Consider the following 27919-nt stretch of genomic DNA (forward strand, 5'->3'; position numbering starts at 1 on the left):
ACCCACCCCTCGGCCTGAACGGGCTCGTTGCGTGAAACAATGGAAGGGGTAGGGTGGCACGTGTGTAACTCTCACACCTCTGCTCCCCCCTCCTTACAACTACAGTGGGCCCTTAAGTGTGTCAGCTTTCATTCTTACCGAGGGCCACGGTGAGCTCAGAACTTGCCAAAGTGTGTGATTACTGATCAGCTGTAGGTTCATTATGTGGAAGATTTGACATAAAACAAAGCACAAAACCTTAATGTGCCTCGTTTTTGCATCCCGTCCGTGCATCACACCTCAGATTAGAGCAACGTTGTGGTGAGGAGGCTGCAGCTTGTATGCAACAAGCCTGCTGTTTGTGTTCTCTAATGTATAGTGTGATTTATACATTTCTTCTTTTTTAGAAGAGCTCAACAACAATCTGCACCGTCTTCCACTAGAGGGAGCTGCTGGTACACAAGGACATCACGGAGGATGCTTTCGCTTCCATTGACCTGTAAGTTCACCGACTTGTCACTGTTCTGTCTGCACTGGGGCGACGCGCGCTCTGGTTGGCTGGAAATGTCAGCGTTTAGCATCGTGTCCGTCCAAACTCTGATGGCTCCTGTCGGTGACTGCCACTCCATAGTAGGTGAGAGAAAGTTGGAGGTTGGAAAGAATTAACAAAGACGGCGATAACAGAGAGCGACAGGAGAGAGGAGAGACACAGGCGACAGGAGGGAGGAGGGAGAGACAAAGAGGACAGAGAGGGAGAGACAGAGGATAGAGGGAGACAGGAGAGACAAGGCAATAGGAGAGAGTACCGCGACAGAGAGGAGAGGGAGAGACCCAGTGACAGAGAAGGAGACACAGGCAATAGAGGGAGAGAGGGAGACGACAGAGAGGAGAGAGAAAGGAACAGGCGACAGAGAGGAGAGAGGGAGGGGGGAGCGAGGAGGAGAGAGAGACAGACAGAGCGAGAGAAGGAGGAGGACAGAAGGACACAGGAAGGAGGAGAAAGGGAGCGCAGAGAGGAGAGAGACAGATGACAGAGAGGAGAGAGTCAGACGACAGAGAGGGAGACATACAGACGACAGAGAGGAGAGAAGGAGAAACCCAGACGACAGAGAGGAGAGAGACAGAGAGGAGAAAGTTGATGAAAGGAAGGTGAGACTGAAACAAGAAGAGATAGATATAAAAATGTCCAAAAAGAGAAAAGTGGACAGCAAAGAGTTTTTAATTGGGAATAGACAGACGCCTTTTTGGTCATATTACCCACTGGGAGCACATATCAGACACAGCAGTGTGTCTGACATGTTCCCCAACTGTCTTGTCAAACGGCATCATGAGACCAAACACCAAGGTTTTGAACACACATACCCACTCAAATCTGAAGTGCAATCTTAGAAAGTCGCTCGTCTCAGAGCCCAGTATGAGCAGTCCACCAGGATCTGGAGCCACACGCTCAGTTGGATGTTACACAACAATACATTTGTCCAAAGGTTTTTGAATTGTACTGAATTCATGTGATTTGACAGTCAGGTACTGATTACATGCAGGCTACTTGATAATGTATGGCAGTAAATAGTTAGACATGTGAGTCTTCTGGACCCTTTGTTTACAAAAAGATATATATTCCCGTATACAAACATAGGAATGAGCATGTGTTTGCATAAAAACATTAAAATGTCCTCTTTGTTAATCAGCAGAGATAAACAGATGCTGCCAACCAACCCCATTGCGCTGAAGCGACGCGCACTAATTTCCCCTTCATATGTTTTTCAATTCCCTCTAAAGTCCACGTACCTTTACTGCCCGCAGGCGTCTGCAGAGGATCTGGCTGGGTTCACTTGTCGGGTTTCTCCAATTCTTTCTTTCCTCTCTCTTGTCTCAGCTCTGTGGCTTCAGGTTCCTGTTTTCACTGTGCACAGTCCAACTGCACTGAGGCTTTGATCTGGGCGTGATGTCACTAGGACGAGAGTTCCGACGGAACCTTCTGTGAGCTTTCGTCACTACGACGACGGTCATTTGAACCATAATGTGACTGAACCTAACAGGTGTAGTTTTTCTGTATTTCCTGGTTCTTATTTCCTGTAGTTCTTTTTTAATTCAAGCTAATTCCACTCCAACCGCCAACATGGACTGTTTTGACTTGACTTGAATCAAAGTGCTGCACACAGAGCTCAGTCAACAAACTTTGGAAGGAAACATTTGCAGCATCAGACACTTGTACAGTGTTTTTGGCTGAAGCATTCCTGTTAGAAGGAAAACGGATCAATTGTTTGTGGCACCAATGTTTCCCCTTGAAGCTCTCCCATCTCCTTATTCCTGCTATTCATATAAATGTCTGTGTCTGTGTGTCTGTGTCTGTGTCTGTGTGTCTGTGTCTGTCTGTGTGTGTTTAGTGCCTCTGATTACGGCCATAACATTGCAGAAGATCTGGTTCCTTGTGTGGTCTGGATGTGAACATGTTGTCAGTGTTAATAAATACACACACACACACAGAAAGAGATAAGTGAGGTGTTTGTCCAGGCTCTTTGTGACCTTATGTATATGTGCTCTGCTCTTTCAGTCGGCCTGTCAGAGGTGAGGCGGCGATTCCCAGACGGAGGCAGCCGAGCCACCACCACCACCACCACCACGCAGCAGCGGTCCGGTCGATTGAATTGTAATATCTCGGTGGAGGAGTACAAAGTACGAGGTTTACCCCTTGAACGTAGTCCAAGTGTCCCCAAACTGTACGTGTGTCTTATGCACAAAGGTTCCCATTTTGTATTGTCGTGTTTCTACACTTGACAGATTTCACATGTTCATTTGAAAGGTACAAATCTTCATAAGACACAATTGGTGCACGTGAACATTTTGGCTGGCGCGCCTGACACTGTTTTTAAGCCTAGAGCTCCCAGCTGGCTTCCTGTACTGTATACTGGGATGTAAATGCGAGTAGATCAATGTGATTTGGCCCCCAGCTCTTGGATTTGACCTGTATTTCCGACATCAGCGCTCACTCGGTTCTTTGACTTTGTGAACAGATGCGTTATGTCCCTGTTGTGTGATTTGATTCCAGTGTTTCTACGCCGTCGTGAACGATATCGCACGACGCGTGTCGCTGGTCAGGAGGCAGAGTAGGATACGAGCCGAGCGTGATAGTGTCAAGCTTTCATTTGCCACACCTTCCCAGCAGAGCTGTTCTCACACAGGTGTGACATGTCGGCCTGTGACAGGGACCAGCGTGCAGCGCAGGCTGCAGAAAAAGGACAAGCTAGTCCGAGTCAAAAAGACCGTCACGAGCGAGCGCTCATCTCCATCAGTTTGAAGAGAGCCGCCCGCAAATCTGGACTTGCGCTTCCATGTCATTCCACCCACCCCTCGGCCTGAACGGGCTCGTTGCGTGAAACAATGGAAGGGGTAGGGTGGCACGTGTGTAACTCTCACACCTCTGCTCCCCCCTCCTTACAACTACAGTGGGCCCTTAAGTGTGTCAGCTTTCATTCTTACCGAGGGCCACGGTGAGCTCAGAACTTGCCAAAGTGTGTGATTACTGATCAGCTGTAGGTTCATTATGTGGAAGATTTGACATAAAACAAAGCACAAAACCTTAATGTGCCTCGTTTTTGCATCCCGTCCGTGCATCACACCTCAGATTAGAGCAACGTTGTGGTGAGGAGGCTGCAGCTTGTTGGCAACAAGCCTGCTGTTTGTGTTCTCTAATGTATAGTGTGATTTATACATTTCTTCTTTTTTAGAAGAGCTCAACAACAATCTGCACCGTCTTCCACTAGAGGGAGCTGCTGGTACACAAGGACATCACGGAGGATGCTTTCGCTTCCTTGACCTGTAAGTTCACCGACTTGTCACTGTTCTGTCTGCACTGGGGCGACGCGCGCTCTGGTTGCAGCTGGAAATGTCAGCGTTTAGCATCGTGTCCGTCCAAACTCTGAATGGCTCCTGTCGGGTGACTGCCACTCAATAGTAGGTGAGAGAAAGTTGGAGGTTGGAAAGAATTAACAAAGACGGCGATAACAGAGAGACAGAGAGGAGAGAGGGAGAGACACAGGCGACAGAGAGGAGAGACACAGAGCGACAGAGAGGAGAGACAGAGGATAGAGAGGAGACAGGGAGAGAAAAAGGCATAGAGGGAGAGTCACCGACAAGAAGGAGAGAGGAGAGACCCAGAGACAGAGAGAGAGCACAGGCAATAGGGAGGAGAGCGAGGGGGGACGACAGAGAGGGGATAACAGGGACAGAGAGGAGAGAGGGAGAGAGGAGAGAGACAGAGGAGAGAGGGAGAGACCCTGACGACAGAGAAGAGGACACAGGCAAAGAGAGGAGGAGGGAGACGACAGAGAGGAGAGAGACAGATGACAGAGAGGAGAGAGTCAGACGACAGAGAGGGAGACATACAGGACACAGAGAGGACAGACACAGGCGACAGAGAGGAGAGAGACAGAGAGGAGAAAGTTGATGAAGGAAGGTGAGACTGAAACAAGAAGAGATAGATATAAAAATGTCCAAAAAGAGAAAAGTGGACAGCAAAGAGTTTTTAATTGGGAATAGACAGACGCCTTTTTGGTCATATTACCCACTGGGAGCACATATCAGACACAGCAGTGTGTCTGACATGTTCCCCAACTGTCTTGTCAAACGGCATCATGAGACCAAACACCAAGGTTTTGAACACACATACCCACTCAAATCTGAAGTGCAATCTTAGAAAGTTGCTCGTCTCAGAGCCCAGTATGAGCAGTCCACCAGGATCTGGAGCCACACGCTCAGTTGGATGTTACACAACAATACATTTGTCCAAAGGTTTTTGAATTGTACTGAATTCATGTGATTTGACAGTCAGGTACTGATTACATGCAGGCTACTTGATAATGTATGGCAGTAAATAGTTAGACATGTGAGTCTTCTGGACCCTTTGTTTACAAAAAGATATATATTCCCATATACAAACATAGGAATGAGCATGTGTTTGCATAAAAACATTAAAATGTCCTCTTTGTTAATCAGCAGAGATGAACAGATGCTGCCAACCAACCCCATTGCGCTGAAGCGACGCGCACTAATTTCCCCTTCATATGTTTTTCAATTCCCTCTAAAGTCCACGTACCTTTACTGCCCAGGCGTCTGCAGAGGATCTGGCTGGGTTCACTTGTCGGGTTTCTCCAATTCTTTCTTTCCTCTCTCTTGTCTCAGCTCTGTGGCTTCAGGTTCCTGTTTTCACTGTGCACAGTCCAACTGCACTGAGGCTTTGATCTGGGCGTGATGTCACTAGGACGAGAGTTCCGACGGAACCTTCTGTGAGCTTTCGTCACTACGACGACGGTCATTTGAACCATAATGTGACTGAACCTAACAGGTGTAGTTTTTCTGTATTTCCTGGTTCTTATTTCCTGTAGTTCTTTTTTAATTCAAGCTAATTCCACTCCAACCGCCAACATGGACTGTTTTGACTTGACTTGAATCAAAGTGCTGCACACAGAGCTCAGTCAACAAACTTTGGAAGGAAACATTTGCAGCATCAGACACTTGTACAGTGTTTTTGGCTGAAGCATTCCTGTTAGAAGGAAAACGGATCAATTGTTTGTGGCACCAATGTTTCCCCTTGAAGCTCTCCCATCTCCTTATTCCTGCTATTCATATAAATGTCTGTGTCTGTGTGTCTGTGTCTGTGTCTGTGTCTGTGTGTCTGTGTGTCTGTCTGTGTGTGTGTTTAGTGCCTCTGATTACGGCCATAACATTGCAGAAGATCTGGTTCCTTGTGTGGTCTGATGTGAACATGTTGTCAGTGTTAATAAATACACACACACACACAGAAAGAGATAAGTGAGGTGTTTGTCCAGGCTCTTTGTGACCTTATGTATACTGTGCTCTGCTCTTTCAGTCGGCCTGTCAGAGGTGAGGCGGGGTTTCCCAGACGGAGGCAGCCGAGCCATCACCACCACCACCACCACCACGCAGCAGCGGTCCGGTCGATTGAATTGTAATATCTCGGTGGTGGAGTACAAAGTACGACAGTTTAGCCCTCGAACGTAGTCCAAGTGTCCCCAAACTGTACGTGTGTCTTATGCACAAAGGTTCCCATTTTGTATTGTCGTGTTTCTACACTTGACAGATTTCACATGTTCATTTGAAAGGTACAAATCTTCATAAGACACAATTGGTGCACGTGAACATTTTGGCTGGCGCGCCTGACACTGTTTTTAAGCCTAGAGCTCCCAGCTGGCTTCCTGTACTGTATACTGGGATGTAAATGCGAGTAGATCAATGTGATTTGGCCCCAGCTCTTGGATTTGACCTGTATTTCCGACATCAGCGCTCACTCGGTTCTTTGACTTTGTGAACAGATGCGTTATGTCCCTGTTGTGTGATTTGATTCCAGTGTTTCTACGCCGTCGTGAACGATATCGCACGACGCGTGTCGCTGGTCAGGAGGCAGAGTAGGATACGAGCCGAGCGTGATAGTGTCAAGCTTTCATTTGCCACACCTTCCCAGCAGAGCTGTTCTCACACAGGTGTGACATGTCGGCCTGTGACAGGGACCAGCGTGCAGCGCAGGCTGCAGAAAAAGGACAAGCTAGTCCGAGTCAAAAAGACCGTCACGAGCGAGCGCTCATCTCCATCAGTTTGAAGAGAGCCGCCCGCAAATCTGGACTTGCGCTTCCATGTCATTCCACCCACCCCTCGGCCTGAACGGGCTCGTTGCGTGAAACAATGGAAGGGGTAGGGTGGCACGTGTGTAACTCTCACACCTCTGCTCCCCCCTCCTTACAACTACAGTGGGCCCTTAAGTGTGTCAGCTTTCATTCTTACCGAGGGCCACGGTGAGCTCAGAACTTGCCAAAGTGTGTGATTACTGATCAGCTGTAGGTTCATTATGTGGAAGATTTGACATAAAACAAAGCACAAAACCTTAATGTGCCTCGTTTTTGCATCCCGTCCGTGCATCACACCTCAGATTAGAGCAACGTTGTGGTGAGGAGGCTGCAGCTTGTATGCAACAAGCCTGCTGTTTGTGTTCTCTAATGTATAGTGTGATTTATACATTTCTTCTTTTTTAGAAGAGCGCAACAACAATCTGCACCGTCTTCCACTAGAGGGAGCTGCTGGTACACAAGGACATCACGGAGGAAGCTTTCCCTCCATTGACCTGTAAGTTCACCGACTTGTCACTGTTCTGTCTGCACTGGGGCGACGCGCGCTCTGGTTGCAGGTGCAAATGTCAGCGTTTAGCATCGTGTCCGTCCAAACTCTGAATGGCTCCTGTCGGGTTGACTGCCACTCAATAGTAGGTGAGAGAAAGTTGGAGGTTGGAAAGAATTAACAAAGACGGCGATAACAGAGAGACAGAGAGGAGAGAGGGAGAGACACAGGCGACAGAGAGGACAGACACAGGCGACAGAGAGGGAGAGAAACAGGCGACAGAGAGAGAGAGAACAGGCGACAGAGACGAGAGAGGGAGAGACACAGACGACAGAGAGGAGAGAGACGAGGAGACGACAGAGAGGAGAGATTCAGGCGACAGAGAGGAGAGAGGGAGAGAGGAGGAGAGAGACAGAGAGGAGAGAGGGAGAGACCCTGACGACAGAGAAGAGAGACACAGGCAATAGAGAGGAGAGAGGGAGACGACAGAGAGGAGAGAGACAGATGACAGAGAGGAGAGAGTCAGACGACAGAGAGGGAGACATACAGACGACAGAGAGGAGAGACACAGGCGATGAGAGGACAGACACAGGCGACAGAGAGGAGAGAGACAGAGAGGAGAAAGTTGATGAAAGGAAGGTGAGACTGAACAAGAAGAGATAGATATAAAATGTCCAAAAGAGAAAAGTGGACAGCAAGAGTTTTTAATTGGGAATAGACAGACGCCTTTTTGGTCATATTACCCACTGGGAGCACATATCAGACACAGCAGTGTGTCTGACATGTTCACAAACTGTCTTGTCAAACGGCATCATGGACCAAACACCAAGGTTTTGAACACACATACCCACTCAAATCTGAAGTGCAATCTTAGAAAGTTGCTCGTCTCAGAGCCCAGTATGAGCAGTCCACCAGGATCTGGAGCCACACGCTCAGTTGGATGTTACACAACAATACATTTGTCCAAAGGTTTTTGAATTGTACTGAATTCATGTGATTTGACAGTCAGGTACTGATTACATGCAGGCTACTTGATAATGTATGGCAGTAAATAGTTAGACATGAGAGTCTTCTGGACCCTTTGTTTACAAAAAGATATATATTCCCATATACAAACATAGGAATGAGCATGTGTTTGCATAAAAACATTAAAATGTCCTCTTTGTTAATCAGCAGAGATGAACAGATGCTGCCAACCAACCCCATTGCGCTGAAGCGACGCGCACTAATTTCCCCTTCATATGTTTTTCAATTCCCTCTAAAGTCCACGTACCTTTACTGCCCAGCGTCTGCAGAGGATCTGGCTGGGTTCACTTGTCGGGTTTCTCCAATTCTTTCTTTCCTCTCTCTTGTCTCAGCTCTGTGGCTTCAGGTTCCTGTTTTCACTGTGCACAGTCCAACTGCACTGAGGCTTTGATCTGGGCGTGATGTCACTAGGACGAGAGTTCCGACGGAACCTTCTGTGAGCTTTCGTCACTACGACGACGGTCATTTGAACCATAATGTGACTGAACCTAACAGGTGTAGTTTTTCTGTATTTCCTGGTTCTTATTTCCTGTAGTTCTTTTTTAATTCAAGCTAATTCCACTCCAACCGCCAACATGGACTGTTTTGACTTGACTTGAATCAAAGTGCTGCACACAGAGCTCAGTCAACAAACTTTGGAAGGAAACATTTGCAGCATCAGACACTTGTACAGTGTTTTTGGCTGAAGCATTCCTGTTAGAAGGAAAACGGATCAATTGTTTGTGGCACCAATGTTTCCCCTTGAAGCTCTCCCATCTCCTTATTCCTGCTATTCATATAAATGTCTGTGTCTGTGTGTCTGTGTCTGTGTCTGTGTGGTGTGTCTGTGTCTGTGTCTGTGTCTGTGTGTCTGTGTCTGTGTCTGTGTGTGTGTTTAGTGCCTCTGATTACGGCCATAACATTGCAGAAGATCTGGTTCCTTGTGTGGTCTGATGTGAACATGTTGTCAGTGTTAATAAATACACACACACACACAGAAAGAGATAAGTGAGGTGTTTGTCCAGGCTCTTTGTGACCCTATGTATATGTGCTCTGCTCTTTCAGTCGGCCTGTCAGAGGTGAGGCGGCGATTCCCAGACGGAGGCAGCCGAGCCACCACCACCACCACCACGCAGCAGCGGTCCGGTCGATTGAATTGTAATATCTCGGTGGAGGAGTACAAAGTACGAGGTTTACCCCTTGAACGTAGTCCAAGTGTCCCCAAACTGTACGTGTGTCTTATGCACAAAGGTTCCCATTTTGTATTGTCGTGTTTCTACACTTGACAGATTTCACATGTTCATTTGAAAGGTACAAATCTTCATAAGACACAATTGGTGCACGTGAACATTTTGGCTGGCGCGCCTGACACTGTTTTTAAGCTAGAGCTCCCAGCTGGCTTCCTGTACTGTATACTGGGATGTAAATGCGAGTAGATCAATGTGATTTGGCCCCAGCTCTTGGATTTGACCTGTATTTCCGACATCAGCGCTCACTCGGTTCTTTGACTTTGTGAACAGATGCGTTATGTCCCTGTTGTGTGATTTGATTCCAGTGTTTCTACGCCGTCGTGAACGATATCGCACGACGCGTGTCGCTGGTCAGGAGGCAGAGTAGGATACGAGCCGAGCGTGATAGTGTCAAGCTTTCATTTGCCACACCTTCCCAGCAGAGCTGTTCTCACACAGGTGTGACATGTCGGCCTGTGACAGGGACCAGCGTGCAGCGCAGGCTGCAGAAAAAGAACAAGCTAGTCCGAGTCAAAAGACCGTCACGAGCGAGCGCTCATCTCGATCAGTTTGAAGAGAGCCGCCCGCAAATCTGGACTTGCGCTTCCATGTCATTCCACCCACCCCTCGGCCTGAACGGGCTCGTTGCGTGAAACAATGGAAGGGGTAGGGTGGCACGTGTGTAACTCTCACACCTCTGCTCCCCCCTCCTTACAACTACAGTGGGCCCTTAAGTGTGTCAGCTTTCATTCTTACCGAGGGCCACGGTGAGCTCAGAACTTGCCAAAGTGTGTGATTACTGATCAGCTGTAGGTTCATTATGTGGAAGATTTGACATAAAACAAAGCACAAAACCTTAATGTGCCTCGTTTTTGCATCCCGTCCGTGCATCACACCTCAGATTAGAGCAACGTTGTGGTGAGGAGGCTGCAGCTTGTATGCAACAAGCCTGCTGTTTGTGTTCTCTAATGTATAGTGTGATTTATACATTTCTTCTTTTTTAGAAGAGCTCAACAACAATCTGCACCGTCTTCCACTAGAGGGAGCTGCTGGTACACAAGGACATCACGGAGGATGCTTTCGCTTCCTTGACCTGTAAGTTCACCGACTTGTCACTGTTCTGTCTGCACTGGGGTGAAGCGCGCTCTGGTTGCAGCTGGAAATGTCAGCGTTTAGCATCGTGTCCGTCCAAACTCTGAATGGCTCCTGTCGGGTGACTGCCACTCAATAGTAGGTGAGAGAAAGTTGGAGGTTGGAAAGAATTAACAAAGACGGCGATAACAGAGAGACGGACAGGAGAGAGGGAGAGACACAGGCGACAGAGAGGGAGAGAGGGAGAGACAGAGAGGAGAGAGAGACAGAGGATAGAGAGGAGACAGGGAGAGACACAGGCGACAGAAAGGAGAGAGGGAGAGACCCAGACGACAGAGAGGAGAGAGTCAGACGACAGAGAGGAGAGACACAGGCGACAGAGAGGGGAGATACAGGCGACAGAGAGGAGAGAGACAGAGAGGAGAGAGACAGAGAGGAGAGAGACAGAGAGGAGAGAGACAGAGAGGAGAGACACAGGCGGCAGAGAGGAGAGAAACTTGCGACAGAGAGGAGAGAGACAGAGAGGAGAAAGTTGATGAAAGGAAGGTGAGACTGAAACAAGAAGAGATAGATATAAAAATGTCCAAAAAGAGAAAAGTGGACAGCAAAGAGTTTTTAATTGGGAATAGACAGACGCCTTTTTGGTCATATTACCCACTGGGAGCACATATCAGACACAGCAGTGTGTCTGACATGTTCCCCAACTGTCTTGTCAAACGGCATCATGAGACCAAACACCAAGGTTTTGAACACACATACCCACTCAAATCTGAAGTGCAATCTTAGAAAGTTGCTCGTCTCAGAGCCCAGTATGAGCAGTCCACCAGGATCTGGAGCCACACGCTCAGTTGGATGTTACATAACAATACATTTGTCCAAAGGTTTTTGAATTGTACTGAATTCATGTGATTTGACAGTCAGGTACTGATTACATGCAGGCTACTTGATAATGTATGGCAGTAAATAGTTAGACATGTAGAGTCTTCTGGACCCTTTGCTTCCAAAAATAATGTGTAACTGGATCTCTTTGACTTTTTGTCGCTGACTTTCCACAGGAGGAAGGGAGGCCGGCTGAAGCTCTGCCTCACCAAGAGATCTTATGGAGACATTCACACATTTTTTTTTTCCAAAGCGGGATGACAAGTCGTCTTTGGTGCTTTATCCGCTGGTCACATAACACATACATAGAACTAACGAACGCATCCACACAGTGTGACACTGTGATTTGATTTTTTATAGCAGTTCTATAACTAAAAAGTTATTTGTTTGAAAACTTGGACAAATCCATGTTGAATTTCAGTTCACTTACTTTTCCAGCAGCACTTTGAATGTTGAATTGATGAAGGCAGGTATTTCCTAAATTTCTATGATTTTATTTTAAATAATATTTTACAAAGAGCATTAAAGGGTCAGAATGATTAGAGCCTACACGAACAGAGGGAAAGAAGAAGGAACACAAACACATCAAGGAAGCACTCAAAACCACTGGGTCTTTGTCAAAAGCACCAGAAGAAAGAAACAGAAGAACAAATGTTGCTTCAGTATGTGAAAAGGTCGTATCACAGAGTCCTGGAACATTTCAAACCCTTTAATACACTGAGACAGAAGCTACCGACAAAACATCCAGATGTCTGCAGAGCACTGTAGCAGCTGCAGTAGATTATTTTTACACAGTCGCCTCATCCTTCTTCATATGAGAGCAGCGAGTTGTTTCTAAAGATCAATACTTGATAGATCAACGTCAGATCTTCTGCTGTCTGTTTGTTGTGGACATTTACTGCATAGGACGGATCTTCATGTTGATGCTCTTGAGGGAGTAGTTATGGTGACCCTTAAAGTGGTACCACTCCACTCCAACGCCATGAAGAGTACCATCAGCCCCCCAGCGATAAGCGCCGTTAGGGTTTGCAAAGTGGCAGCTGTTGTACCAGAACGCCCCCATGAATGATCTGGCACAGTTGTTGGCCCAAGAGTCTTGGTCTTTGTCGAAGGTGGAGAACTTCTGTCCGCTGTGATAAGTCAGGGCGTCTCCTACAAAAACATTTAAAGTCACAAATGAACTGAAGGCAGCACAGTTTGTCACTGGTTTGTCTACTTAGACTCCAAGAACAAATTGAGTCTGATGATCCAAAGTCTCAGAAACACAGACCTGATCGCTGCTGCTCTTGTTACAGGGGACAATAAAACGACCTGTGGGTTAACCAACACAGTGAGGACTGTTTCTACTGTCATACTTCATTTGGTTTTCATTGGTTAGAAAAAGTCACCATGACACAAGTTAATGAAGAGAGATGAGCTGAGGTGATTCTCTCTGTTAATCCTGGAACTCTTTTCATTTTCCACGTGTTTTATTTTTCCACCAGTAATGAAGATGCTGCTGACCATTATTCTGTTTCAAGGTATCAACATATCATAGATGTATAATCTAATCATAGTGAAAACAGATACGACCTGTGTCTGATAACCCACCTGCTCCTCCATCAGTGAATCCAGACACATTTAGTTTGTATCCATCACACTCTCCACTGATGGAGAACGAGGAGTAACGAGCAAACGCTTTTTTGCCATCAAAGTCCTGCATGTCGACCAGCAGCTCGGACTTTCTCTGGTTTGTCAGGTAGCGGATGTTGTCCAGACCTGGACACACACAAAGATGTAGACAGTGCAGTTATTTGTTTTTGACTCCAAGAATATAGAACACATATATTTTAACGTCCTGTTTGTGGTTTTTCAAAACAGAATTTATTTTAAACACAGTGAATTTCATGTAGTAACAAGTCAGTCTGGTTTCAGGTCTCACCGAGCCAGTACTCTCCAGCAGGGTCACCGAACCCAAACTTGTAGTAATCCCAGGGTCTGTAGAAGTTCACTGTACCGTCCATCCTCCTCTGGAACACCTGGGAACAGGTTGTTTTTTCCAGACAACAAAGTGATGATTTATTGTGACAGTCCAACAGGAAGTGTTCTTACTGATGTTCAGTTCAAATACTCACCGTCCATCCTCCTCCTGATGAGTCCATGTCACAGTACACCTACACACACACACATTTATTAGTTAGGATCTAAAACCACATCCACTACTACAAACTACTTGTTAGTGTGTTTCTGTCAGAATCCGTCCTCGTGGTCTCATCTTTACACCGTCTTCTTCTTCTAGACATTAACCTGTCGCCCAGACAGGACGGAGCTTACCTGGACAGCTGACCTTTCTCCAAGAGGATAGAGGGTGTACACTCCACTGGGTGAGCTGTTGTCTCGTTGACGGATGTCGCTGCAGTCAACTGGTCTGTAGAGCTCTGAGCAGCTGGTCAACAGTGGAGCCAGCAGGAGGAAGAGGACTGGTACTGTCTGGAACAGAGGACATGTTGTTATTTGTGTTGATAGAATCATTGGACAAACTTCAAATACAAAGTGAGACACTGCTGAGGACGTTGACAACATAAAGCTACCTTCATTGTTAGAGTTCAGCCAATTAATGTGAAGTCGGTGAGTCATGTGGAGGGTTCACTGTCTCTCAGCTGTATTTATGTTCCAAAGATCAACACGTGACTGAGCAGCTGCTGTTTCACAACCATACAACACTTTGGTAAATGGGGGAAAACTTGCTCCACGCGCTCCAGTGTGAATACAGTACTCATGGATTGTATAACACTGAAGAAACCCAAATGTGTTGTCCTCCTTCACTTTGAGGACTCACTGACTTTGTGACAAAACTATTGAAAGACATTATTTCATTTAAAAATGTCACAGTATATTAAAAACACAAATGCACCAGAAGGAAGAAACAGAAGAACAAATGTTGCTGCAGTATGTGAAAAGGTCGTATCACAGAGTCCTGGTACATTTCTGTTAAGAGAAAACTGTGAAACAGCTAATCATATTGTCACACTCTTTACTCATGCTATCATTGTTTTGATTTATACACAGCCTTCACCCATACACACATAACTGACGGACCCCAGGACCGGAATAGCCCGGTTCACACACACACAGACATACACACATACACATAATCCCTCCCACTCACACTGTGTACATTCTTATGTCACATGACTATAAATAAAATACCAAGGAACTCCCTCGGTGTACTCTCTCAGGGTGTTACACTGAGGAGGGTGCCCTTTGTACAAAGAATACGCTGTCTGTGTCTCATCTGTCTGATTGCAGGGTTTCTTAGCAAGGAGTGAAATCATCATAGGTGAATTTCATCATAGGTGACAATCTCCTGACAATTTCAAACCCTTTAATACACTGAGACAGAAGCTACCGACAAAACATCCAGATGTCTGCAGAGCACTGTAGCAGCTGCAGTAGATTATTTTTACACAGTCGCCTCATCCTTCTTCATATGAGAGCAGCGAGTTGTTTCTAAAGATCAATACTTGATAGATCAACGTCAGATCTTCTGCTGTCTGTTTGTTGTGGACATTTACTGCATAGGACGGATCTTCATGTTGATGCTCTTGAGGGAGTAGTTATGGTGACCCTTAAAGTGGTACCACTCCACTCCAACACCATGAAGAGTACCATCAGCCCCCACAGCGATAAGCGCCGTTAGGGTTTGCAAAGTGGCAGCTGTTGTACTAGAACGCCCCCATGAATGATCTGGCACAGTTGTTGGCCCAAGAGTCTTGGTCTTTGTCGAAGGTGGAGAACTTCTGTCCGCTGTGATAAGTCAGGGCGTCTCCTACAAAAACATTTAAAGTCACAAATGAACTGAAGGCAGCACAGTTTGTCACTGGTTTGTCTACTTAGACTCCAAGAACCAATCGAGTCTGAGGATCCAAAGTCTCAGAAACACAGACCTGATCGCTGCTGCTCTTGTTACAGGGGACAATAAAACGACCTGTGGGTTAACCAACACAGTGAGGACTGTTTCTACTGTCATACTTCATTTGGTTTTCATTGGTTAGAAAAAGTCACCATGACACAAGTTAATGAAGGGAGATGAGCTGAGGTGATTCTCTCTGTTAATCCTGGAACTCTTTTCATTTTCCACGTGTTTTATTTTTCCACCAGTAATGAAGATGCTGCTGACCATTATTCTGTTTCAAGGTATCAACATATCATAGATGTATAATCTAATCATAGTGAAAACAGATACGACCTGTGTCTGATAACCCACCTGCTCCTCCATCAGTGAATCCAGACACATTTAGTTTGTATCCATCACACTCTCCACTGATGGAGAACGAGGAGTAACGAGCAAACGCTTTTTTGCCATCAAAGTCCTGCATGTCGACCAGCAGCTCGGACTTTCTCTGGTTTGTCAGGTAGCGGATGTTGTCCAGACCTGGACACACACAAAGATGTAGACAGTGCAGTTATTTGTTTTTGACTCCAAGAATATAGAACACATATATTTTAACGTCCTGTTTGTGGTTTTTCAAAACAGAATTTATTTTAAACACAGTGAATTTCATGTAGTAACAAGTCAGTCAGACCAGCAGCTCGGACTTTCTCTGGTTTGTCAGGTAGTAGATGTTATCCAGACCTGGACACACACAAATTTAAGACATGGTTTGATCCTGTCCATCAAGTCTACAGATATGGTAAATGTCAGCATAAAACTAAAACAAATGAACAGGACATGCTGCTGTATTTGTACTTACTACACTGTGAATTTTATGTAGTAACAAGTCAGTCTGGTTTCAGGTCTCACCGAGCCAGTACTCTCCAGCAGGGTCACCGAACCCAAACTTGTAGTTATCTCAGGGTCTGTAGAAGTTCACTGTACCGTCTATCCTCCTCTGGAACACCTGGGAACAGGTTGTTTTTTTCTAGACAACAAGGCGAAGATTTATTGTGACAGTCCAACAGGAAGTGTTCTTACTGATGTTCAGTTCAAATACTCACCATTCATCCTCCTCCTGATGAGTCCATGTCACAGTACACCTACACACACACACAGATATTTGTTACTAAATAATATCTCAGAAATTATTTTACTATGAATCACATTCAAGATTCAAAAATCTTTTTTAATCCCAGAGGGAAATTGTTTTGCCTCATTACAGCTGTTCTCAACACAGACAGAAAGAAAAGGAACCACAACCAGGAAAGATCCACATCAACATAAATACACAATAACATCAATACAGAAAACTCAGTATATGTACAGGATATGTGAGATGAATGAAAATGGATCAATAATTACAGTCCAGGGTGGAATGACAGCAGTTATAAAACATCAACCATCAGTTCCCCCACTCCTTGCAGAGGGGGAGGATTGTAGAGATTGATGGTCTCAGGTAGATAAAGGATCTCCTGTGGTTCTCTGTGGAGCACTTAATGTTAATAAGTCTTTGGATGAACGTGCTCCTCTGTCCAACACACTGTGCAGTAGGTGGGAGGGATTGTCCAGGATTGAGAGGAGTTTAGACAGCATCCTCCTCTCAGCTACAACATGTAGAGGGTCCAGCTCCACCCCCAGAACAGAACCAGCCCTCCTAATCAGTTTGTTTAGCCTGTTAGTATCTGACACCTTCATGTTGCCGCCCCCAGCAAACCACAGCATAGAAGATGTCGCTGAAACCTCAGACTCATAAAACATCCTCAGCATGGTGCTGAAGGACCTGCGTCTCCTCAGAAAGTACATTTGACTCTGAGCCTATTTGAAGCTTGGAGCTGGATGATCGAGCCTCCCTGGTGTTATGAAGAAGGCTGTGTTCTAGTCTCCTCCTGTAAGGTTGCTTTCACACCTACAGGATTTAGTTCGATTAAATCGGACTCAAGTTCGTTTTCCCTCTTATTACGGTTCGTTTTGTCAGGTGTGAACATGGTAATCGCACTCGAGTGCGGACCAAAACAACTGCACCAAGACCCCCAAAATGAGGTGGTCTCGATCCGCATCATCTAGCGAACTCTGGTGCGGTCCTCCTGGTGGGAATGCATACCGAACCAAAACAGGACCAAACGCTATGAATCTTGTGCTTTTAGGACTTTGGGTAGTGTGTAGATTCCAATTTCTTTCGTTTGTCCAACAAAAACATGCTGTCTGATTAATGGAGGACAAATGTGGAGACGTGAGGAGGTGAAGTGTCTCACAGACACCAGGTCTGAAGACTCTGCAAGCGAAGTAACGTAATAAACAATAATCAACGGGATGATCGATCTGCATTAACATTTATAGTTAAAAATCATCTCTCTCCTGTCACACAAACGTACAGTAGAACAACACTTTATCTTCTTCCTGTATTTACTTTTTATTTCCCGCAGCAGAAACAATCTGACCAATAAGAAGAGAGGACGTTCTCACGTAGTTTGCAGTGACGTGTTCTGGTTCGTTTGGATTTTTACTCGGTGTAAAACAAAACCTAACCGAAGAGAAACTGATACAGTGTTACAAACTCATTAACTGATTCGGACCAAAGCAAACGAATTAAGGTGTGAAAGCGACCTAAGCCTCCTTCCCGTCCCTGATCCTGACAGACAGCAGTCTCTAGACCCTCTTTGCTGCCTCCCTGTCTCTTGACCTGAATGCTTTCTTTGCCTGCAAAAACTCTCCCATACAGGATGAAGTTTACCTGGACAGCTGACCTTTCTCCAAGATGATAGATGGTGTACACTCCTGTCACTACAGTCCACTGGTTTGGGGACATCTTGGCAGCAGGTCAACACTGGAACCACGATGAGGATGATGACTAATATCTGGAACAGAATAATTTTTCAATTTATAACAGCACACACTTAGGGAGGGTGCTTTTAGATTTGGTTTCCATATTTACTGTCGGCAAAAACATTCTTATTCTTATCTTCTTTAAACTGGTTTAAAACCTCTTTGAGGTCTTCTGTCAGTCTTGGAGTCTTAAACTATGTTCAGTGTTTGGCTGTGGTGTGTCACAGTCTTATCAGCAATGTTGAGCTGCGTATTGTTTGACATGGAGCTGTACAGTGTTACTGTAAAGGTCCTGTTGGTTGATAGTCTTTGTTGGTGAAGAAAATAAAGCCCTGAACCTTCAGGTTGCTAATACCAGAGCCAGGACTGGTGTCCAGATGCAGAATGCACCTTTGAGGAGTCACATTTGATTTTACAAACTTACCTTCATAGTCAGACTTCTACCAAACTGAGTTAATCAAATTCCTGATGGGAGTCTGTGTGAACACAGGAGAAACAACAAAATAAAAAAAAGTTTGGTGGTGATAAAACATTTGGTGGTTGTCTCTAAAAGTACAGTAAGACTATTCTTAGCTGTTCACAGAACACATTTGGGTTCAACATCAAAAGATCAAAAGAGACAAAAGACAAAAAGATCTAATCATTCCAAATTTCAGCTTTATCTGATGGTATTTACACCTGATATGTTAAACGTAGATCAAGGCACTTTTTGTTTTTCACAGTTTTTACTGTGTACAAGCTCTGGCTAACATCACAGCAGGTGGAACACTCAGAAACACACATTCAATGAAGCACGATCACACTTCCAGAGAACTACTTCCAAAGAAGTATCATAAAACATAAAACAGACTCTTTATAACCATCATCCTATTTATTGACCCAATGATGGTCTGTCTTTCCTTAGGTAGATCCTGTCTGTGTTCCTGTTCAAACAAAGCCGTTTAATTTCACTGGAACAGTACATGGAATTTTATTAATTTATTATTTTAAAGATATGCTGTTGAGAAACATCAGCTACATTTTATGAGGGAACAATCTGTCTTACTTACCCAGTTTGTCTGGATCTGAGGCTTGTAGCCTTGGTAGCATCTTGGTTCTAAAGTTTAGTTCACCAACGCGATCCAGAGCATTTGTCCAGTGGTCAGTAATGAACAAAATATTCTAAATAAATCACATTAATAAAGTTTCTGAGTGCCCAATGACTGAGTGAGGAAGAAATGTGAACGTGGACGTCACCACTGAGAAGCAGCAAACACAGATTAAAGTGTTGCTGTCAGGAATAACCTAAAAGACTAATGACATTCAAAATTTGTCTCAGTCTTGTCCAATAGGTCCTGTTGTGTTGCTGCAGGTGCTTTGGACAATTTGTCCCATATCTGCGTGAATCCACACGTCACTCTATAAACTCATCACATCGAAAAAAGATTACTGTTTGAGATGTGAACTAAAAGCTGGTTAGCTTGAATTGTCCCAATACCTGCACAGGAGGAGAACAGGAGACCAGAGATAATGGTTGATAATTATTCAGTGACTCTGGATCCTGGTGAGATTTTGTTCAGCTGACGTTTCACCACAGCTGCTTTACAGCTGGTGGGACAGCACCAAATAAAGGGGGTAAATTACCTCTGTTCAGCATGGTGGGTCCCAGAGATGTAGTCTTTGTACTTTTGGAAGCAGTTAAACCAGAAACAGGTAAGGGTTTAAATAATAACTTAGGCTTTCACTGTAAGTACGTCGTTGGACGGAGCAAACTTATAACTCAACACAGGTTCACGTCACTGTCAATAAAGAGATTCACATTCAGATTTAAGCCATTGAACCTCTTAGGATCTGGCGTAAACATGCGTGTACATCACATTTTGGGTTCTTGTGCGTTCTAGCTGATCACAACTGTTACACAGCCTTTCACAAACAGGTGTGTCAAGAGAAGGGCACTGCTAGTTTTTAATGCAAACTGTTTTGAATGTGTTATTATTTGCTGTTGTAGACATATGATGTCTTCCTCAAACTGTTTGTGAAAAGATGATGCTTAGTTTTTATACTATAGTAAAAAATGAATATTAAATTAGAGCTTGGGTCTTAAGAGGTTTTTAAACAAGGTGACAGCCATAATAAAATCACAGTGAGTTACCAGATCTGTGTCTTCACCTTTTAGTGGAGGTTCAACAGTCTCTGAAACTGGATTGTGTACATTGATGCTAAAAAAGTTGGAGATTTGAATATTTGAAAATCAATGTAAGAGAACATTGAACTCTGAGTAATGTCACAGGACAAAGTCCTAAACTCAGTTTGAACAGCAACAGATGTTGAAGAAAAAGACAAACACTGGTATCAGTGCTCATCAGTCAACAGCTGATAAGTAGGTGTGTTCCCCCCCTCAGGCCGGGTGGGGTAACAGAAGATAATTAAATTCAATTTTCAATTCAATTTTATTTGTATAGCGCCAATTTACAACAGAAGTTATCTCAATGGACTTTACAGTGTTTAAGGTGTAAGACCTTACAGAAAATATTTATACAAAAAATTATAGAGAAAACCCATCAATCCCATTTGAGCAAGCTTTAGGCAACAGTGGAGAGGAAAAACTCCCTTTAGAGGAAGAAACCTCCAGCAGAACCAGGCTCATAGTGGGCGGCCATCTGCCTCGACCGGTTGGGGTGAGTGGAAAGAGGAGAGAGAAAAGAACAGCAGGCAATAAAGACAACAACAAGCAGCAAGAAAATTGGGTGGATGAACTGGATTCTGGAGATGTACAGCTCCAGGCCGAGGATACCTGCAGAAAAGTACAGAGAGAGGGAGACAGAGAGGAGGAAACACAACTACAGGAGAGAGGAGACACAAAGTTAATGACATGCAATAGTGGCATTTGCATTGATATATGAGAAAGGAGAGAGGAGAGGAGCTCAGTTTATCAGTAGAGGTCCCCCAGAAGACTAAGCTATATCAGCATAACTAAGAGATGGTTCAGAGTCACCTGATCCATCTCTAACTATAAGCTTTATAAAAAAGGAAAGTTTTAGGTCTAGTCTTTAATGTAGAGAGGGTGTCTGCCTCCAGAACCTGAACTGGGAGCTGGTTCCACTGGAGAGGGGCTTGATAGCTAAAGGCTCTGCCTCCCATTCTACATTTGGAAGCTCTAGGAACCACAAGTAAACCTGCAGTCTGATAACGTAGAGTTCTGCTTGGAAGATATGGAACTATGAGTTCTTTAAGATAAGATGGAGCCTGATTATTAAGGGATTTATAAGTGAGGAGAAGAATTTTAAATTAAATTCTGGATTTAACAGGGAGCCAATGGAGAGAAGCGTTGGAGAAATATGATCTCTCTTGCTAATTCCAGTCACAACTCTGGCTGCAGCATTTTGGATTAACTGGAGGCTCTTTAATGAGTTATTGGGACAAACTATTAATAATTAATTACAATAGTCCAGTCTGGAAGTAACAAATGCATGGATTAGTTTTTCAGCTTCACTTTGGGACAGGATGCTCCTAATTTTAGCAATGTTTCTTAGGTGAAAAAAGGCAGTTGATCAGCAGGAGATTGTAAATGAGGTGCATGAAGCAGTGTGAGTGATGTTGATTGTTCACCTCCAATTGGCGGGCTGATGAGGTAAGGGATGGCGTGGAGGAAGTAGACTACACCCAGCGCTGAGGGGAGGTATGAAGCTCCCACCACATTCGACCTCACGACAGGGATCAGAGCCACATAGGCGCCATCGAAGTAACCATAGAGAACCGCGATGAGAATGAGGAGTGGGAAGGAACAAAGCAATGGTGCGAAGAGGCAGCAGAGATCCATCCCCACCGAGAAAATGTAGCAGACCAGACGTATGGCTTCAGACACCTGGAACAGCCAGAGAAACACGTTTACATGTTAAATAACAAGAAAACCATCCAGCGTGAGAATAGACGGGTGGAGGCAGCATGTTGGTTTGAAGCTAATGGTCAGCTCCACCTGGATGACTCATTAAAGACCAGTTAATCTAAAGACAAAGTACAGTCGATTCACATTAGTCGGCTCAATCATCATGCCTCCGGTCTGTCAGCCAGCCGAAGGTGATGTTCCCCACGATGTCGATGATGGACATTAGGAAGGCAGCGTTCTGGTGGCTGAGACTGGCGCTCAGAGCATAGGGCACCAGGTAGACGAAGGGGAGACTGCAGCCACTGGCCAGAAATAGGAAGGACACAACCAGGCCCAGGAAGTCCGGCAGCAGGAGGAAACGGTACTACTTACTGGACAGGAAGTAGCTGAGGCACCTCCTCCTCTTGAGGTCAGGGGTAATGTTCCCTGGCTACAGTGATGGCAACTTTTCAGATGACAAAAGTCTGTCTTTAGATTCTCTGAAGGGTTTTATGGCAAGGTCGGCTTCCTGCGATGAGGTGAAACCTGCAGGAGGAGACAGGGTGGAGCTGATGATGTTGAGGTCTCAGTGCTGTTCTATTTAGTATCTGACAGGGAAGTTGTGGTTTGGATAGTGTGAGGTTGCTGCCATGATGAACAAGTAGCATCGTCACAAAGACAATGATCTGAGTTATCATTGCTCCTCACCATGTTTCTCATCCAGGATCGACAACGACTCCACCACTTTCTCCTGCGGTGTGATTGGTCATAGCAGGGCCCCACAAACGCAGAGGTTGACAACAACAGCACTGAGGACCAGCAGCGCCCCCCTCCAAGAGTACTGCTCGATGAGTTGTTGCACAGCTGCAGCCAACACAAAAGTCCCGATGCTGCTTCCGGACATGGCGATGCCGTAAGCCAATGCCTTCCTTTGCCGGAAGTAACAGCCAACCATGGCGATGGCCGGGGTGTAACAGAGAGCGAAACCCAGACCTTGAAGACAAACATTTGTAGGAACTGAGGACATCTGTGGAAAGTTTTAGAGCAAAGACTTTTGGCGAGACATTTTTAAAATGAGACATCATTTCTTTGTAATCATGAACAGTTTCTGTTCTGGGGGTTAAAGACTGACCTTTTGAAAAGTGACAGTTCTGCAAAATAACTCAACTCAACTCAACTTTATTTATAAATCCCTTTAAAAACAGCTTTTGCTGACCAAATTGCTATACACAGTTAGTCAAAAGAAAAACAAGCAATTAAGACAATACTTAAAACAATGAATAATAAATAAGATGACAATAAAAACAAAAGAATAAAACAAAGGAACAAACACAGAGTCTTCATGCTGAATTAAAAGCCAGATAGTAAAAATAAGTCTTCAAGTAAGTTTTAAAAATGGACAATGAAGGTGCCTGCCTAATGTGCAGTGGTAGGGCATTCCATAATTTGGGTGCTGCAACGTCAAAAGCTCTGTCCCCTCTAGGCTTCCGCCTTGACTTTGGTACTGTCAGGAGGAGCTGGTCAGCTGACCTGAGAGACCGGGAAGGAGCATAGGGGATAAGTAGCTCAGCTAGATAAGTGGGGGCAAGACCGTGTAAAGATTTAATAACAAATAAAAGCATTTTAAAATGAACTCTAAAATGCACAGGCAACTAGTGGAGAGATGTCAGGATGGGAGTTATGTGCCCCCTTTTTCGTGGCCCAACCATGAGACGAGCAGCTGCATTTTGGACCAGTTGGAGACGTGCAATGGAGGATTTATTTACACCAAAATACAGTGCATTACAGTAATCCAGCCGAGATGTAATAGAGGCAAGGATTACTGTTTCAAAGTGCTGCCGTGTTACGAAAGGCTTTACTTTAGCCAGCTGCCTAAGGTGGAAAAAGCCAGACCTTACAACTGCACTAATTTGATGAACCAATTTAAAATCACAGTCCATCTTAAAACCTAAGTTTGACACAGTCTGCGTCTCAAACTGTGCCAAAGGGCCAAGGTCAACCAAGGAGGGTTTACCGAGGCCATTTGGACCGATCAACATCACCTCAGTTTTTGTATTGTTGAACTTTAAAAACTTAGGGCCATCCACTCCTTAATGTCATCAATGCAAGACAGAAATGATTTTACGCAGAAGTCATCACTTTTGTTTAGTGGCATGTAGATTTGACTGTCATCAGCATAAAAATAAAAAGAAATACCATGCTTCCTTAGGATGGAACCCAGAGGAAGTAGGTAAAGGGAAAAAAAGGAGAGGCCCTAAAATTGACCCTTGAGGAACTCCATATAACAGGGGAGCTGAAGATGATTCAGAACCAGCAAGGTTCACACTTATGGTTCTGTCCGCCAAATAGGACCTAAACCATTCTAAAGCGGTACCATGAATGCCCACCAGATGCTGCAGTCGAGATAATAAAATGTTATGGTCCACAGTATCAAAAGCAGCAGTGAGATCCAGCAAAACAAGGATCACAAAATCACCAGCATCAGTTGCCAGGAGAATGTCATTAAAAACCCTTAGCAATGCTAACTCTGTGCTATGCAGGGTTTTAAAACCAGATTGAAAAACCTCTAAAAGATTTTGCTCAACTAAAAAAGATTTCAACTGTGCATAAACAATTTTCTCTAGGATTTTAGAGATAAAAGGCAGCTTGGAGATGGGCCTAAAATTTGCCAACTCAGTGTGGTCAAGACCTGGTTTCTTAAGCAGGAGTTGTATCACTGCATGTTTGAAATTTGCCTGGACAACACCTGAAATCAGGCTGCCATTTATAATGGACAAAACCAACTGTCCTACAATGGGGAAAACCTCTTTAAGAAAATGAGGAGGAAGAACATCTCGAGGGGAGCCCGATGGCTTGATGTGGCTCATCACTTCCTCCAAAAGTGAGAGTGTTACCGGCTCAAGCGTATCAAACACAGCCAAACAAGGAGCACAATCAGATGGATCAACAGCAGGAGCTGAAATGGAGGCCCTTGTGGCAACAACCTTCTCAGTAAAAAAGTGCAGGAAATTATTGCACATTTCAGCAGAGGATTCCAGGCAGCACACTGTTGTTGTCGGGTTTAAGACAAAGTCAATTGTTTTAAATAACACACGTTGATTTTTGCTATTTGATGCAATAATGTTTGAAAGGTATTCTTTTTTAGCATCTTTAACAGTATTTTGATACTGATGCCAACAACCCTTTAGAATTTGAAAAGAGACCTGCAGACCATCCTTCTTCCACCTGCGCTCAGCTTGTCGACACTTTTGCCGAGCTTCACGAGTCCTGCTGCTGATCCAAGGCTCAGATTTAACTTTAGGCAACACAGTTTTTAGTTGTGCCACGGTGTCCAGTAGGGTACAACAGGAGGAGTGAAACCAGGAGCTGAGTTCCTCTGTTGTAAGATCAACAGTCGTGCCAGAGGGAGGACATAGCTGGTTAAAGGCAGCAGAGAACTGACCAGCAGTAGAAGAATTAAAAATCCTACACAGCTGAGTAGGAGCAGGTGATTTAACTGCTGCACAGGAAAAGTCAGCATCAAATAAAATGGACAGGTGATCAGAAAAGACATTAATGCAGGTCTTTAAGTTTGACAGAGACAAGCCATGAGAGAGAACCAGATCTAATGTATGTCCCTGATTGTGTGTGGGACCAGCCACACATTGCACCAGATTAAAAGAGTCAATAATAGCTAAAAAGTCTCTCACCAGCGGTTTTTAAAGGCAACACACATGTATATTAAAATCACCAACAATAAGGAGACGATCATAGTTTGGCATCATTTCAGCCAAGAATTCAGAAAAATCATTTAAAAAATCCTTGTTGTATCTGGGAGGTCGGTAGATGACAGCAAACAGTACTGGGTCAGAGCGACCCACCTCAAATAGAGTTACCTCAAAGCTGGAATATGAAGTAGACAAAACGCGCTGTTTACATTTAAAATGGTTTTTAAAAACAGTCGCTGTTCCTCCTCCACGGCCCGACGTCCGCGGGGTGTTGAAGTAGGAACATCCAGCCGGTAAAAGTTCGACAAGAGCGCTGCATTCACCAGTACCGACCCAAGTCTCTGTCACACAGAGGAAGTCCAATCCATGGGAGCAGAAGAAATCCTTCAGGATAAAAGTTTTGTTGGTCAGCGACCTGGCATTCACCAGGCCGATTCTGACTGGGGCTTGTGGTTTAGAACAGGAGATCCGAGGAAGCGCCCTTAGGTTACGGGGGTTTACTCCGCGCTGGCGAGGCCGAGGAGAGCGGGGGCGAAGAGGCTGGACGATCTCATCACTACCTGCAACAGGTGTCAGGCAGGCTCCGATGGGGTCCAGGAAACGCCAGGGTACGACGAAGGGAGGGTGCAATCCGTGTCCTGCTCGGGAGAAACAAGGGGAGCGAGCCAGGCAGGTCTTCAGACTCACCAGCTGACCACTGCGTTTACCACGGCGACGTTTTCGCCAAAAGAGAAGAGCCGAGGTCCGAAACAGGTGAGTCGGAATTCCCAACAGGAGCGGCGGCAGAGTTTTTTGTCCACAAGGATCGAATATACGGACATCCTTAACATTTTGTCGAAGATCCAGAAGGAACTGACGATCATAAACCAGCAGAGACTCAGTCTGTAGAGTTCCAAGAGCCAGAAAATAAATAAATACCAATAGTAATACGGACAGGAGACGAGCAGCCACAAACACCGGCGCCATCTTGTCAGGTTTAGTAAAAACTTACTAAAAAATAAGGGCATTCTTGCACAGCAGGGACACAAGGAGACATAAATGGGGGAAATTGGGGAGTGCTTACCTGTCAGGATCCTCATGCTGAAGTAGAGGAGCTTCAGGCTGGTGGCGAAGGAACTGAGGAGGAGGCCACAGGAGGAGAGGACTCCACCCAACATCACAGCCACCCGGCAAGACCAGCGATTCCCAACCAGACTCCCAACAGGGGCTGCAGAAACACAGCACATCAGTGTGAGTACAGAGTTTTCACAGCTCCTACAGGCTGCATTGTTCATAGACTGAGGATCAGTGTGGACAGGGTACGACATTAATTTCTCTGCTGATACGGAACACATTTGTTAATAGTATAAACTAACTACAAAAAATACTGCTCCACAAGGCACCTATGAGTCTTACTACTATAACCCCTCCCACTACTACTTGTGTATGTTGGCTCGAGACATTTCCTAGAAAGTTTTTCGCTTTTCTCCAGTGACTAAAATGTAGTGTCCTAAAATAGATCTTTGGGGAACACCATGAGATATTTCCGTTTTTATATTAATGTATAATTTAGTTTTTAAAAAAAAGGACATTAAAACACAGAATAATTGTTTCACCATTGTTTTTTCCATTTCACCATTTTTATTGTTGTGGAGAATAAATTGTACCTGACAAACAAACTATCACTTTACTCCAGGGTTTAACCACAGGTTTTTAATTTTTACCTAAACCACCTAGATGAGTCTACAGGGATTCAGGAAACGCCTTCAGAATAGGTGAGTTTTCTTTGAATAGTTCTACATAGTTACAGTCGCCGAGTATCTGGAGTGTTAGCTCTGTGACTCAAATACATGAGAGGCAGAAGGTAGGGCTAAGTCTTGGCCTGTCTGTGTGAGTATTACTGACCACAGAGCATGGTGGTGCAGTCTAACAGACTGTGGATCCATGCTGTCGCAGAGTAGTCAGCTCCAAAATGAGCCTGAAACTCCACGAAGAAGAGTGAGATGCACCTGGAGACACACACAGGAGGTATATACCGATTAATGAGTGATTAATAATCAGATTAGTGAACAGAATACCCAGCCTGCAGTTAGTGGCCAGCCACACAGCAGGTCACAGGACACAACGGGAGTGTGCACGTGCTACCGTGCGTTAAATACAGAAGAGTGTTATGACTGTACTAGGGGAAGTAATGTTGTTATATAACAGACACAAGTGAAAAAAAAACAGACAGCTGGGTTGTGCTCTGGACTTTAGCGTAAAGAACCTCCTGTTATGTAACTTTGACTTTTAATGTTTGACTGTGAAAACCATGAACTCTCAAATTTTACAGGTGAAT

General features: G+C 44.9%; 1 protein-coding gene, 1 long non-coding RNA gene and 2 pseudogenes across 2 annotated transcripts; 1 reads left to right on the plus strand and 3 right to left on the minus strand.

The window, feature by feature from the left end:
* The first annotated feature begins 1051 nt into the window (after positions 1–1051).
* On the plus strand, positions 1052–10651 carry LOC113148865. The gene is made up of 9 exons (XR_003297524.1): positions 1052–2018; positions 2534–2655; positions 3708–3798; positions 5161–5323; positions 5849–5973; positions 7026–7116; positions 8466–8628; positions 9178–9296; positions 10346–10651. It is a non-coding gene; the product is annotated as an uncharacterized LOC113148865 (long non-coding RNA).
* Positions 10652–12006: 1355 nt separating this feature from the next.
* Positions 12007–13940, minus strand: LOC113148864 (microfibril-associated glycoprotein 4-like). Its single transcript, XM_026340590.1, has 6 exons — positions 13883–13940; positions 13626–13781; positions 13427–13465; positions 13234–13330; positions 12903–13070; positions 12007–12464 (listed from the first exon to the last, which is right to left on the minus strand). Exons 1-6 carry the CDS (start codon positions 13886–13888, stop codon positions 12208–12210), a joined length of 723 nt encoding a protein of 240 aa, XP_026196375.1. The 5' UTR covers positions 13889–13940; the 3' UTR covers positions 12007–12207.
* A 734-nt stretch (positions 13941–14674) lies between these two features.
* LOC113148866 lies at positions 14675–18481 on the minus strand (annotated as a pseudogene).
* Positions 18482–21559: 3078 nt separating this feature from the next.
* LOC113148863 lies at positions 21560–27592 on the minus strand (annotated as a pseudogene).
* Positions 27593–27919: the final 327 nt, after the last annotated feature.

Source organism: Anabas testudineus, unplaced genomic scaffold (assembly GCF_900324465.2).
Source record: "Anabas testudineus unplaced genomic scaffold, fAnaTes1.2 Contig120arrow_ctg1, whole genome shotgun sequence".
NCBI classification, from domain to species: Eukaryota; Metazoa; Chordata; class Actinopteri; order Anabantiformes; family Anabantidae; genus Anabas; species Anabas testudineus.

What these genes read in the sequence shown, in the direction of transcription:
- LOC113148864 (XM_026340590.1), bottom strand. An exon ending in CATCAGGAGGAGGATGGACG is followed by an intron (nt 13,331 to 13,426) that starts GTGAGTATTTGA and finishes ACCTGTTCCCAG; the next exon opens with GTGTTCCAGAGGAGGATGGA. An exon ending in ATTCACTGATGGAGGAGCAG is followed by an intron (nt 12,465 to 12,902) that starts GTGGGTTATCAG and finishes ATGTTTTTGTAG; the next exon opens with GAGACGCCCTGACTTATCAC.